This window comes from Condylura cristata, unplaced genomic scaffold (assembly GCF_000260355.1).
Source record: "Condylura cristata isolate star-nosed mole 26May11 unplaced genomic scaffold, ConCri1.0 scaffold00009, whole genome shotgun sequence".
NCBI classification, from domain to species: Eukaryota; Metazoa; Chordata; class Mammalia; order Eulipotyphla; family Talpidae; genus Condylura; species Condylura cristata.
The window spans coordinates 23,871,948-23,887,249 of NW_004567110.1; the positions used below are offsets into that span (position 1 = coordinate 23,871,948).

Below are 15,302 nucleotides of genomic sequence, written 5' to 3' on the forward strand. Positions count from 1 at the left end.
TTGTTGTTGTTTGAATACTTTAGCTGAGACTCCTCTTTGAGGGGCTGAATGTAGTCCTGTTAGCCTAAGACACAGCCCAGATCGGGAGCCTTATTTGGAAGCAGATGACATTACATTTTTATCTGGTAGCCCTTTAGCCTTATGAGAAAAAAGTGGTTTGGCCCTGCAAACTAAATCCCCAACGATCAAACAAGAGGATGTAAATTCTCTGTAGATGGGCAGAAGAACTGAGGAGATTGTTGGGGTGTCGTGGCGGAGGGGCTACTCTGGGTGTATCAGGAATGGTCTCCACTTGTCATATCCGTTTGTTTTTTCCTAATCATTTTTAGGACTGGAAGCCAAAAGTGAATCTGAAGAGAAAAAAGGGATTGATGAAATGAGATTAGCGTCACTTCAAATGTAGATAGCCATACTGGCATAATTTTTCATTGTGCAACTACCAGTCCCAAGAAAAAATTACAAACGACTTTGAAATGGCCAGAAAAGGTTATCCTTGTGGGTCACCTCAGTTCCTCCTGCCTATAAGTTATTTTCTGGTTCTCTAAGTTGTAGATAATTGATAGCACCAATGCAAATGTCTCTTACTCATGACATGCAAATGAATTTCTCTTTATAGCGTATAATTGATCCTCCCATCTATCCTTGTGGGAAAAGCCAATTTTGTTTACATGAAGCAAATTCATGTTGGTTTTCTCAGTGATGCTTTGAATATGTGTCTTCTTTAAATTGTTTGTTGATCTGGTTAGAATTTCTTATGGGTTTTTAATAAATTAAATAAAATCCTGACAAGTATTCATTTTATGTCAATGAAAGTCATTATGTATAAATATGTATAGATATATATCCTATATTTATAACTTACATTTTTAATGCTGGGAAAAACAAATTCTTTGCAGTTTAGTAAGTTACAGCAGGTAGTTCCTTCTCTGTTACTGCTTTGACCTAGATAAATAACTCTTTGGGGGGCATTGTTCTTGATAGCCATTGCAGAGGTCTTTCTAGTAGTCTCTCTCTGATATGACCGAACACACTCATTTGATATCATTGTTTTGAAGGCTGTCTTGTAAAACCCTCTAGACCCACATTAAAATCACAAGGCACAGGCTTTACCCACATACATCTGTTAATTCCCCTCACACCCAAAGTCCTGTATATTGCTGGGGATACTAGACCTGATGTAAAATTGAAGAATGCTTTGAAAGCCCCTTCTCTGCTTGTCCTTCAAACTCAAAGCAAATGGTGTACGCTCATCTTGGCCTTACCTTGGTAAAATACAGATTCGGCTTTGCTTTTCCCACTGGCCACTTTGCTCGTTTCTTCAGCAGCTTCACATGCAGGTCTTCGACACGCTTCCTCTCCACACTTGGGTAGAAGGATGCCAACACCAGGATTTTAAGTTGTGTCAGGATAGAGGACAACAGCCCTAGCACCACTAACACCACAAGAATGATGCCGAGAGGAATCCAGGTCTTAGACAGAAGGAGTTTTGGTTTAGGGAGACAGTTGTATTCAAACAGAGATATATTGAAGGAAGAATCATGGATGATGTCTGAAGTTCCTTGTTCCTAAAATGAAAGCATAAGATCACTGAGATTATGCTATTTTCATGCCCAAGCCTTGCCCAGCAGTACATAGTATTTATCTGCAAATAAGGAACTATTTGCAATTTGGCCAAAGGAACTATTGCAATTTCTTTTGTGTGTTATGACCAGAGCGGAGAGAAAGGGCTGAGTTTCATTTGTAACTAGTGCAATGATTTCCAAAGTGGGTTTGTAGAAAGAGATTCCCTTGAGAAAAGAGTATCAAGTAAGTGTGTCTACTCTGTCCCTTCTTTGGAAAGTCACAACGCCCAAGAGATTGTTGAAAGGAAGGCAGAGAAAATATGTTTAACTTTACCCAGTGGTTCTTATTATTATTTTTATAGAACACCTGTTTCTACACTTTGGAGCACATGGGACTAGTGAAAGATGGGTTAGCTCACCAAGGGGATAAAACTTTTGGAGCAAAGTCCTGTAAGACCCAGTCATATCCTCCCTAGCTAACAAATACCCTGTCAGCAGACGGTAAGGAGACACATGAGGGCATGCTAAATTCTGTTATTAGTCAGTTTTCTAGAGTTGGGAGAAGAAGGATTATTCTTCTCAGTGCAAGAATAGTAAGAGTAATATTAACTGGAAGTGGCTCGAAAATCTTATTTGCAGAAGTCTTCAAAATAGGACCTTTTCTCTTCTCTCTTAGATGCCCAGGAGAGCTCGCTCCAACCTGCTTGAAGGCAAGATTAAGACGCAGTAGCCACAGCGGGCTACCCCACAGGGCAGAAGATGACATTGAGACACTAGTCCACCCTCCGGCAAGAGAAGCATGTGCTGACTCAGCTCTTTTTATTATTATTTTTTTTTCCTCTGACCTGAGAAAGTCATTTAATCTCTCGGTGGATTTGTTTTCTAATTTGGCAAAACAGGAATTAATGGACCAGATCCTGCCCATGAATAAACTACTCCCAGTGTAAATTAAGCACCTTGGGGATGGAGCATTAACCTTACAGACTGGAGTACTTAGTAAGTTATTATCACCCCAGCACCCCAGAGCCCTGGGACCAGAAAGAGATCAATGATTTCTCAAAAAGAACCCCAACACCGCCAGACACAATGTGCACCGTGGGTCTCCCCTCACACCTGTTACCAATCTGGGGACTGCAATATGGACCTCTCAGCAACGTCAGGTCAAGGCAGTAATTTCCCCAGCACGGCATTTAAGCCATGCAGAACATTTCTGTTGCCTCTCCTTTTCTTTTATTAAAAAGACAGTTTGGGCCCTCCCTGGTGGCGCAGCGGGTTAAAGCACTGCACTGAGAAGGTAAAGCCACTTCCGCATGAGTTCAATTCCCGCCTGCCCCGGAGGTGACCCACATGGCGCGGCAGACCTCTCCTGACCCGCCCGCTGCTCCCCTCAGCAGTGTACTTCGTCGATCTGACTGTTCTGCTCCCCACTCTGTCTCTGGTGAAGCCTCTCACTGCCCCTGAGCCTCTGGCCTGTACCTCAGTTCTGTATGTACAAATAAATAAAATCTTTAAAAAAAAAAAAAAGACAGTTTGACTACTATTAAATAGAGAGATTTTGGTCCCCAGAGCAAAAGCATGCGCTTTTTTTAATACTATTGAAAAAATAAACACATTGATAGAGGCAGCGATGAGAAATCCTGCAATAAGAATGCAGCGGGTGTGCGATCTGGAAGAAGTTATTTAGTCTAGGATTCTAGCTAGGGATTTTGTAGCTGGGAATCAGGGTTTCATAAAGGTTGAGTCAACATTTATGTATGGGACTGGTGGAGGCTAGTGTGGGAGACAAATGAATGCTTTCAAAAATGCCAAGCAATGTACTAAACGCCCCCCTGATGTTTTAAAATGTGTTTACTGCTCCTCCATAAGTGATTTACCAAGGCAGCTCTGAGTATGGACAGAGGACCCACCCTAGAGTTGGCCAGTCCTAAATAGTTAAGGTGGCCAAATGCTGTGCAAGTAATAGGTGCTCAATAAATAGCAGCAACTTTTATTTACAAAGTTCACCTATCCAACTAGTTTGATTCAATTTTCCCTCTTATATTTATTTAAAAATCACATAATTTTATAATATAATTTTTATAATGGGAGCTCAGGGCCCTCCCTGGTGGTGCAATGGGCTAAGCACAGCACTATGAAACTAGCCACAACCACTTCAGCACAGGTTCGATTCCTCACCAGGGAGGTGACCCACATGGCGCAGCAGACCTCTCATGACCCGTCCGTGGCTCCCCTCAGCAGTGTACTTCGTCAATCTGTCTATTCTGCTCCCCACTCTGTCTCTGGCAAAGTCTCTCACCACCCCTGCACCTCTGGCTTGTACGCCAGTTCTGTATGCATAAATAAATAAATCTTTTTTTTTTAAAGGGATCCCAGGATTGCCAAAGCCTTGAAGTGATGTGTTGCTTTCCACTTGGCTTCTTTGTAAATCTGCAGCTATGGAGACACTAGGAACCTCCTCAGCATCCGGGATAAGGTGGTCAGGAGGAGCCAGCTCCCGGCAGCTGTCTGGCAGGCTGGGCAGAGAAATCTGAGAGGAACCCCACACAGCAGGCTCAGGCTCTCATCTGCTCCAAGCACCCACCACCCTGCTGTGAGTGTGAGCAGAGCCCTCTCTGCCTGGACATGGGCCCTCAATGGCAGCACTCACCTTCTAGACGTTTCTGGACTGCCCCCTTTCCAACCACACCCAAACTGTACTTGGCACTAGAAAGTTCCTAGACCATTTTTTGGAAGGCAGAATGTACTTCTCCCCCCTTTTATCTCAAACTGTGAGAATTCACAAAATAAGCATGGGTGTTGGCTGAGAGAGAAATGTAGGGAGGGAAAACAAAAGGGTCCCTCCCTTTTGTAAAAGAGAAGAACTAAGAGCAGACCAACAAAGAGACCCATCTTCCTGGAGTCTGCTTGTTAGGTTTTCATTTGAAACACTGCTTCCATTCCACCCTGCTCCAGATAGCTAGAGCAACAGGGTTTTGTAATTAACTGAATTCTTCAGAGGAAGCAGAGTAATCAACTGAGAAGCAGAGCAGAATGAGGAGGGGCTGGAGCCGGAGGTACCTGCTGAGCCCGAAGAAAAGGAGAGGGAAAATGTGAATGCAGCAGGAGAGATAGGGATGTGGGGTTTCAAAGGAGTCTTCCAGGCACCCTTTCTGCCACATGCCCCCTCGGTTACCCCAAAAGACAGCACAGCCTATTGCAGCTCCTCGATGAGAAAGAGGGGGAATCAAATATGGAGGAAAGAACATCCTCGATGAGAAAGAGGGGGAATCAAATATGGAGGAAAGAACATTGGTATTTTCACCAGCCCAAGTCAGTGCATCCATCACAGGTGCAAGACACACACACACACACACACACACATGCATGTCCTACCTGTCCAGCGTCGCAATCTCTGAGTTAAAAAAAACCACCAGACAAGTATATAACTATATCCAGAGCCTCTGAATCATCCATGTCTTCACAAAGTTCCACAGGGAAAAATGGAAAGAGAAAATGGATCACATGAAAGCCACCACCCTCGCCCCAGGCACAGGGGAGAGGGAGTGGAGCAGAGAAAGGCACACTTCCAGGGACTCTGGGGGCTCCGGCCCAGAGAAACACTGATTTGGCTGGTTAGTATTTCTGTATTTCCAGCTGGCAGCCTTTAGGGGTTAAACTTCAGCTCTGCTCTCCAGGTGGTGGGTATAGAAGAGTAGGTCTCACTCTTGGCCACTTACTAGAACTATTTGGGGAGTTTTTAAAACTTCTTTACCCAAATCGAGTTACATCCAATGCCTTGGGGGGTTCAGAGAGAAGTCTTCATCTGAGGCTCCAAAGACCCTGCTCTCCAGACCCGAGCCTGAGTTTCCCAGGTACAGTAGGCTCCTCTGAAATCACACGGAGAGCTCATTAAAGGTGCACTCCCTTTCAAGGTAAAATGACTGTAAATGAAGGCTGGAGGCACTGTATTGACTGGGGAATTTTTAGCACAAGAACAAAACCAGTGACCAGAGCTGTCTAAAACCCAAAAGATAGCTGGCTCCACTTTTTTTTTTTTTTAATGTTTAGGTCTTCTTATTTTATTTTATTTTTTAAAAGATTTATGTATTTATGCATACAGAACTGGGGTACAGGCCAGAGGCACAGGGGCTGTGAGAGGATTCACCAGAGACAGAGCAGGGAGCAGAATAGGCTGACTGACCAAGTACACTGCTGAGGGGAGCAGTGGGAGGGTCAGGACAGGTCTGCCACGCCATGTGGGTCACCTCCAGGGTGGGGATCGAACTCATGCTGATGTGGCTTTTAGCTTCTTAGCACTGTGCTGTAACCTGCTGCATCACCAGAGAAGGCCCCTGGCTCCATGTTAAGGGGGGGTTTACCGAGGATGCCCACCAGCTGCATTATCTGGTTGCCGAAGAGTACTTTTTGATGACCACCTGCCCAAACACCCCACCGCTGCATGAGGTCTTCCTATGTTCGATAGGACCCAGGATGTAGAGAAAAGCAGACCTGTTCAGAGGTGCTCAGTGCCTACTTGCCTGAGTGTGAGGGAGAAAGGAGGCCAGGCCCTAAATCTGGCTTCTTGGGTTCATGCTTGAGACTCTTGTTTGAGAAGCAACATGGTATTCTATGCCAGAGACACCACTTTTCATGTTCCAGTGTTTGTGAGCTGTAAGAAGGTGAAAAATGCCCCCCCACCCCACCCCCCCGCTTGCCAAGATAGAATATCCAAATCCCTTCAACCTATTTTTGGGGAGGGAAGGATCTTTGTGGATGGAGAAATTGCCCTGGGGGCCCCTCACGTGGCTATAAGCATTTTTTAACAGGGAGGTGGAGTAAGATTTTACATCCACCAGTGAGAAGGGGGTGTGAGCACAGAAGCAAAGGTGTGGTGAAGTCACAAGCCGAGGAATGGCAAACACCAGAATGTGGAAGGAGCAAAGAATAGTTTCTCCCCTCACGGAACGGGGTGTTACCCAGCAAATACCTCCTGATGTCAGCCCCGCATCAGTGATCTCAGACTTCCCACCCTCAGAACATTAAGGAAATAAATATATTTCTGCTGTGAAGCACCCAGGAAATGAATACAGTGACCAGAGATTTTTGAACTACTGTAACCCTGGTGCTTCAATTTAACCAGCATCCACCTCGCTCCTCCTATGGGCCTGGTGCTGGGCCTGGCATGGGGGACCCAAAGAGGAGCAAAGCATGGCCGGCTGTGCCTTGGGGGCATCCTGATCCTTTGCAAGCCAAACCAGCAGATGGCAGGATGCTCCTCAGGAGAGAGCCGCGCGCGCCTACCTCTCTGTGCAGCTTCAGGTGAACCTCCAGCCCCGGCAATCTTTGGAAATGTTGGCTCACTGAGAAAATAAGTCGATACAGCAGGTAATCAATGGCCGCAAACAGCACCCAGATGCCTAGATGCGCTAGGATGGGGAAAAAAAAGAGCCCCAGGTTTTTCCTTTCTTTAGGAGTCAGCCAGAAAGACGGGATGATAACATATTTCTTCCTTTCCCTCTTGGTCAGTGGGAGGACACAGGGCCTCTCTCCCTGCCTCTCCCTGTCATCATACTGGATAAATTTTCTGGTGATATAGATGGTTTCAAACTTCAAACTGCAAGGGTTCAAAAACCGCTCCATGAAGAGGCCAGTGCTGAGCAGGAGCAGCAGAAGGCCCATGAGGCTGAGAAGCTGCCAGCCCACGGCGCAGAGCACCTCCGTGGTGGTCAGCATCTGGCACAGGGCTCCCAGGACCCTGCCTCTGGTGTCGTTGAGCTGTGTCTCCAGGGCCTGAGTGGGACTGGAGAGAGAGACATCCAGCCAATGCTTCCAAGAAACAAGGTCAGCAAATAGATTCAGGTGCATGGTAAGACCATGCAGCCACTGAATGGCTTCAATATATCCTTGCAAAAGTGGAAAATATATAGAGAGACTCTTGGCCTTTAAGTTGCAAGTCATACTGTCCAGGAGACCTCTAAAGTTGTTAAAAATATTTTCCACGTGTCCAAGGATGACCATCCCCATGCCAGCAGCCATCAAAGCTTTTCTGCCTTCCCGCAGGCCACAGGAGAGGAAGAAGAGCAGAAGGAAGCACCGTGCATTCTTGGAGAAGCACAGCAGAGCACAGGTAACCGTCCAGGAGAGGGTGAAGATGATGACTGGGGACAGAAACCAGTGGAGGGCCACAGCAAGGAGGCCTGATGAAATGGAAGCAACGACACAGCAGACTCCCAGATGTTGGATCAAGCCCAGCCAGCCAGTGCTTCTCGGAGACACATACATCACCCAAAGACGGCGGAAGATGTCAGTGCCTGAGGTCCAGATGCTCATGTTGTCTGTGTTCCTGGAAAGAGAAACCAGTGTCAGACTTCCCTTCTGAACGTCCTCTGTCACTTTGCGAAGGGCATGGTGTTGACGGGCTATAAAAACAACCATGCTCCTAATTCCTTGATGCTCTTGGTCTGCACACCGCTTACAACTCTTCCCACTCAGTGAGAGCAACAGAATGCACTTCGAGGTGGGGTCTAGTTCTCCAACCTGGAATTGGGTAGGTCTGGTGCTGTCTTAGCTCCTGTACACCAACCCGAGTCTGACTCCTGGGATCCAGCTACTGACTCTTTAGCATGTCCTGGTGTCCTTGCCTCCTACTGAGACTGTAGCAATTGCCTCAAACATTACGGCTTATAGAAATGCATATTTATTCCCTTACAGTTCGGAAGCTTTAAAATGGGTCCAGCGGGCTGTGATCCTTCAGAATCCATTTGCATCTTCTCAAGGCTGGACTTTCTTGGCTCCAGGACTCTCCTCCATCTCAAAGCCTGCCCTGATCTCTGCTTTCACCCTTCCATCTTCTCTCTCTGACTCTGGTTCTCCTACCTCCCTCTGCAAAGGACTCTAACTATACTGGGCCTACCCAGGTAAGTCAGGACAATGTCCCCATCTCAAGATTCCTAAATGAATTATATAAGTAGAGACTTTTTGACTATATACGGCAGCATATTCATAGGCTCAAGACTTTAGGACACAGACATACCTGGAGCTGGAAATTATTTAGCCTATCACATGTGATTGGGCAGCCAGGAGGCACAGGACCAGTCAATTTCACCAACTCAGCCAGGAGTCAGCCAACTGTCAGACAGCAAAGGAGGTCATTGTAGGCCAGCCAGTCCCCAATCAGTCCAAGCTGATCAAAGATCCTTGTCTACACTGAGGTGAAAAATGTGCAAAATAAAGAATGATACTATATATATATACATATATATATATATACATATATATATAATTAAAATAAAAAAAAATTTATTTAAAAAAATGTACCTGACTAGTAATAATAGCTGCTTACTTATTCTAATCCATTGAATTACCAGCTGTTAGGTAGCATGTATTCATTGATAAAAGCAGTGAGACTGTTTGATGGGTCTTTAGAGTAGAAACAAACCCTGAGCTGTAGACAGGCTAACATTTCAACGTACTGTGTAAGGTAGGATCAATTTTTCATGGTCATCTATTCTCTTGTTTTCTAATTTTACAGGTCAATAGGCACGCCAAGGGCACCCACATCTACCGTGGCACTGAACCGAGGTTGTTGTATCTTTGCTCTTCCCGGCCCTTCCCCTACCCCGTTCACTCCTGACAAGGAAAACAAGAATATTTTGTCATGGAGTTAATCATCTTTTCTTCTTTCCTAGATCTGGCATAATTAAAACTAGGGTGTGATGGGGCCGCCACCGCCTGTCAGTCATGCCAATTTACGTCCGCAACGTACTCAGAAGCCGCGGGATCCTTTGGAACAATATGAAATAAATTTGAGATTTTTCTGTCTTGATTGGCATGAAACTATCTAATGAGCTTTATACCATCTGTAGGGGATTTTAATGAAGACACTGATCAATTTTTAAACACTCTTAAATAAATCCCTTCACACATCCAATGTGACAGGGCTGGATTTGTGGAGTAGCTAGTTCAATACTGCGCCAGCCAGAGGAGGTCTCTCGAGGCTGAGGGGTCAGGGGCGAGCACGGCCAGGGCAGGCACAGAACCACCTAGCAATGGAGGTGAGGGAACCAGGCTCTTCCTGAGTGAGGTTAACAAAGGGCAGACAGGAGAGGGGGAACAGGCAGGCTAGGAACAAACTTGAGGCGATTTCTCCAGCAGTGATACGGAATGGAAATGCTCAGCGCAGAGAAGAGCGATGGAGAGTAGTTGAAGGGTCATTACTTTGTGGAACTGGCCTTTCCGGAGGCTGAGGATCGCACAGATGTTCTTACTCCACCAGAAGGAAAGGAAATGGGCATGGTTGTTAGGGTGAGGACCAGCAAGAGGATGCAGCTCCTTTTTCCTGCAAGCTTGCTTTCCTTTGAGACTCAGGGTGGGCTGGCGTGCGCACTTGTCTCAGCCACACCCCTATTGCTTCCTGACACCCCCACCCGCTGGCTGAATCCCTGGTGGGCCCCTGTGCTGCTGACCCTCCCCAGCACTGCCAGCCAGGATGGCTCCAGCAGTGAGCACAGCAGGCTGGCAGAACGCCAGCCCCTGCAGCTCTTCTTTCCTCCCAGGCATGTCCCCATTAGCTTTCTTTGTCATGACTTGGATTTGACCCTGAGTCATTATTTGACTAAATGATACACTAATAGGTATTAATTGCTTATTGTGTTTGAGGCACTTTACATAAAGCCTTTCTCTGCCTTCTCCCAGAAGCCTCTGGAGACAAACGGTCCATCTCACACAATGGACACTTGAGACTGTGGCTCCCGGTAATGTGTCAGCAACCAGAATGTCGGGGTGCTCTGGAATCCAGACCAGTCTCCCTGCCTCCCTGACCAGCTCCCCACCCCCATGCTGGTTATGTCATAGTCGCTGTGAATGTGCTGGAAACCTCACTTCTTCCCAGATAGAGAGTGGACTTGTATCTCACAATCCCATTTCTATCTGTTTTTTTCCCCCACTGTGTCAAAACAGTTGATCCTGTAAGGTTATGTCTCAAATCAGCATTTTCTGCAAAGCAAATCAGAAGACCCAGCTGTTTGTTTTTTTTTGTGTTTGTTTTTTTTTTCATATCCTTTATGGAGCACCATTTTGCTTGCTTCCTAAAAAATTAATAATGTCTACTTTGGATTCATCGTTTCTTTCTCTTGCCTTCATCCTTGTACAGTGTGTTCTTAACACAGATATTTCTCTAAAACTATGAGACAGATTTATGGGCACATTAAAATTTTAACATTCAGCAGTAAAATCAAGTATCAATTAAATAAGATCTATGACTGCAATTTTGTACAGTAAGAGGCACAGGTTTTCTTAACAAGCAACAGATCAAATGCCATCCTTTTGTTCTGTGCTGAAACAGCATGCCACCAAAAGACAGCAAAACTTTCTGCTAGTTTATAGCTCAAGCTAGAGAGCCCAGGGCTGGGCAGCTACTCTTCCCCTCGCTAAGCAAGGCCTTGATTTCTTCTTCAGCTGTTCTTCATATTCTTCATTTGAATGTAAAATCTGCCTGTGCTCTTTCTAGAAAAGTAAACAAGGGGTGTTATACCAAGCACTTTAAAACTTCTTGGAGATAAGGTGCCTAATAAATGCAACCCATTTCTTCCTGTTTCTTTGCTGCCATAGGATCAAGACTGCCCTTCCTCAGAAGATGTTTAAGCAATGATTGAAAGCCCCAAATGAAGGGAAAGCTTAAGAGACCGAGGCTGGATTCTGCCACCTTCTCAGCACTGGATTTTGCAGGCTGCCTTTAGATACTGACGATTCCTTGCTTCTTGCTCCTAGGGCAGCCCTTCGGCTTATCTTTCTCCAGAAATCCAGTTCTTCTCTGTTAGGAACATCAGTGAATCCGGAGTTGGATGAGACAGTTGCTTATTTATTTCCCAAAGCCTTTGCTATAGCAGATACCCAGATTCTTTATTTTTACTTTTAAAGCTAGAAGGGATCTGACAGACTAGAGATTTTGAGACTCAAGTATGTTAATTGGTACAGAATGCCATCTCCAGGTTCAGGGCCAGACAAGCATCATCAGGTGTGAAGGAAACCAGGAGATATAGATATATCTTGGGGCTCAGGAGAGTGGGGCAGTGATCAGTGAGCCTCTGGGATTCTGGGGACCCCACATCCCGGTTTAAGATGCAGCCTCCAGTCAAGGAGATTTTCTTTATAGACCCAGAGTGGCCAGATTTTCTGACTTTTTTCAAGAGATTTTTTTTTTTAAGTTGGCTCAAATTATCTCTAAAGATTCTGGCTGATTTTGGCCACTGGTTTTCAGCTTGCAACCCTTGGACTTTAGGGGAACCTAACTTCCTTTCCTCCTTATTCCTCTTCACCCATCTAGCGACTAACCCTCCCCTCACCCCCTCCACCCCCTTTTAGCTCCTGGAATGCTTTAAAATCATGCTGTCGGCCAGTGTCCAGTCATTTCCAGTCTCAGGCATAAAGGTTTTCCTCTATGTATCTGTATTTTATTCCTTTCTCTTGTGCTACTAGGTTGAGCTTCCTCTCCCACCACCTTTCTCCATCACTTCTTCTGCAGCTTCTAAAAGGTTTGACCTGCTATTTCTCTTTATTTTGCCTTCGTATCAGTAATCTTTATCACCTGATTCTACATCCTTGCCTCCCCAGGGTAGAGTCCTTGCTTCTTGCTTTTTACCAATAGCCGCACCACAAGAGTAATGACCACTTCCCTCCTTTGTCCCAAAACTACAGTTTGCACCACACCTCTAGCATGGCAAGCACAGCTGAGGGGGTTTATGGAGACCCAGCTTTCATTTAGGTTATTGTGTGACCGGGTGGGAGGAACTAGGGCAGCCACAGGGCTGTTGATGAGAAGGCCCCAGTGCAAGCCAGGAGCCATGCAAACCCTGCGGTCTGTGTTTCCTGTCTGCTTCCTTCCCACACTTACTGCTTTCACACAATTCTGAGCTGTTGCCATGGGAAACAGAAGCAGCCAGACTTCTCCATCCCCACACGCAATCTAGCACTGTGAGGTACACATGCAGGACCCTCAGTTGTTTCCCCTGGATGAGGTGTTAAATGTCAGATCAGCAGCACACAACTGGGCATGAAGGGCAGGGCCCCACCCCCTGTTCTACCCCAGAGCCCTCCTTATTCACTTGATTTCTTGGGGAGTCAAAAACCCACATTCCACATTAGAGTACAGATGCAAGATGCAGATGAACTGTCAAGGAAAGCTTCTACTGCACACTGGATCCCCATTACAGGGTGCATGCAGGATTCTCGTAATACCTTTCAGCCAAATTTAGAAGCTATTCTTGGGAGCTTATGAAGAGGGTCTGAGAAGCTGTCTGTTTCAAACACTTGGTTTCCCTTAAATCTGATTTAGAAGCTGACTCATACTTAATTGCTGTGTGACCTTGGGCAAGTTTTCATTTCTCTGAATCTGAGTTTATTCTAAAAATATGCTTCTAAAAATCTAATATATATGTATACTGTATACGTCTAAAATATAGATATGATAATACAAGTCTGCTCTAAGTATTGGCAGTAACTGTCTTACATAGGATCTTACCACACCACACCCAGCACCAAGGCACCCTCAGCCCGCCACCGTAGCCACTGAGCGCCCCTTTATGCAACCCCCGCTCCCCATCTTGTAGTTCGATGCCACAGTCAAATTTCCAGAGTTACTGGCTTGGCTTGCTTTTGTCTGACCCTTGTTTTATTTCTCTATAGTCCTCATGCATGTGGAACTACCCAGTTTTTGTCGCTCCTGACTGACTTTGCTGAGCATTATTTCCTCCAGTTCCAGCCAAGTTGTTGCAAATGGCAAGCGTTCATCTTTTCTTGTAGCTTAATAGTATTACATCGTGTATATACCACCTATTTCTAATCCACTCTCTGTCCTTGGGCACTTAGACTGCTTCCGTAACTTGGCTAGTGTAGATAGCGCTACTAAGTAGGAGGTCATACATTCCTTCCAGTTAGCTTTCTTGCATCTTCCTCCATAGAATAGACTTACTGGATCACATGTAGATCTATTTATAGTATTTTGAGGAACCTCCATCCTGTTTTGCCATAGGAGCTAGGAGCTAGTGCAGTCTACATTCTCGTCCAAAGTGTACAAGGTTTCTTTTCTTTCTCATAAAGGATGACTTCTTTGCACCTTGAGCAGAATGGTATATATACGCAATGAAATATTACAAGATGGGGAGGAGAGGGAGCTTGCCAGACTATGGTGGAGGCCCGAGGGTGCTGCTGATGGTCACATGCTTGTGAGGAAGTTGAACCTACCCCCTCTGAATCACATACAGTGTTGTAAACACTGTTGCCACAATAAAATAAAATAAAAAGGCATCTTTGCTTCAGAAGGAATCCAATTAAATAACTATGGAGCCATGCTGTGATAATTAGAGCCTTCAAATGAATGGTCCACCTAAGAACTTTCTAGGTGTGGGGGGGGGGCAGCAAACAGAAAGCCACAGGCCCCCTGCTTTGCAGGTGCAGGAGAGAGTAAGTGAAGTCTTCTGGGCAGACCTCGGGTCTGTCCTATAGTCCTCCTTTCCCCCCTTGGAGAGTGCCCCAAAACTCCCATGAGGGGAACCCCCAGCTTCTTCTGTCCTACTCTCCTTGCTCAGTAAAGCCAGATCTGGCCTGCAGTTCCCGTGGGGAGAAATAAACACAGACAGCCGATCCCTGGTCTTTCTGTGCCCCTTCACCTAGGTCTGCTATTCTTGTGAAACCTAATCCCCACCCCCCCATCACCCCCCAACCTCCAGATGTTCTCACTGTACTTATGAGCTGATGGGAAACTTGTTTTAAGGAAATTTAGGGAAGGAGCAGAGTGGAGCATGAAGAGAGCCTGAGTGGGAACGGGAGGCCTTTGGTCTGGCCTGCCTGCCTCCACCCCCTGACTAGGTGACCTTGGCCGCACTAGAGGGCAGGTCTAGGGGATCGCTAGGGTTCTGCTGGTCTGATAGTCTTAGCACTAAAGAGCAGAAGAGAGCAACAGAGCTGGCTGTAGGTGTTGGTGATTTGCAGTAACCCAGCACCTAGAAGTGGGACGAAAGAATTGAGGTTTCTTGTCCTTTCCTTTCTTCTCTTTTTAAGCCCTTGCAAACTTATCATTTGGTCTGGAACATCATGTTCTCTCAGGCTGCCAAAATAGCTCAAGCAGGCACTGAGGCCTCTGTTTGAGGTGGAATGAATTCCTCAGGACTTTGTTTCAATCATTCTTGCCTTGGGAAAGCCAGCAAATACCTTTTGAGTCAGTGAAAGCAAACTTCACATAAGAAAGATGAATGAAAGCAACCAGATAAATGGGATGACATTTACAGAAAGATTCAGTCCTTCATTCTGCAAGCTTAATAGAAGACCAGGCCATCCCTCTGCTCACTGCCCATCCCCCACCCTACGCTTCAAAAGCTGGGGAAGAACCCCAGTTTCTACCCCCTGCCTTAGGGATGAGGGTTGACTTTTTAGATCCCTCCACCCATTCTTTCTGATCCTTTTCTACTTAAGCTGTTGAGGGTGGGGGCAGGTGCTATAAGTATCCTCTTGTTTCAATTGTTTAGGCCAAAAAAATTAGGCTTAATTTTTTTCTTAAAGAAATTTCAAAACTTGCCTTCCTGGTGGCACAGTGAGTTAAAGCACAGCACTGCAAGTGAGCCACAGCCACTTCAGTGCGAGTTTGATCCCTGGCCCTGGAGGTGACCTACATGGTGCAACAGACCTCTCTTGCCTCGCTCGCTGCACCCCTCAACAGTGTATTTTGTTGGATGCCTGTTCTGCTCCCTGCTCCCCATTCTGTCTCTG

The 15,302-nt window shown here is 45.9% G+C and overlaps 1 protein-coding gene across 1 annotated transcript; it reads right to left on the reverse strand.

Annotated features, from left to right (window-relative positions):
* Positions 1-275: 275 nt before the first annotated feature.
* DCSTAMP (dendrocyte expressed seven transmembrane protein) lies at positions 276-7,871 on the reverse strand. The gene is made up of 3 exons (XM_004680003.1): positions 6,843-7,871; positions 1,263-1,565; positions 276-350 (listed from the first exon to the last, which is right to left on the reverse strand). Exons 1-3 carry the CDS (start codon positions 7,869-7,871, stop codon positions 276-278), a joined length of 1,407 nt encoding a protein of 468 aa, XP_004680060.1.
* Between the last annotated feature and the right edge of the window lie 7,431 nt (positions 7,872-15,302).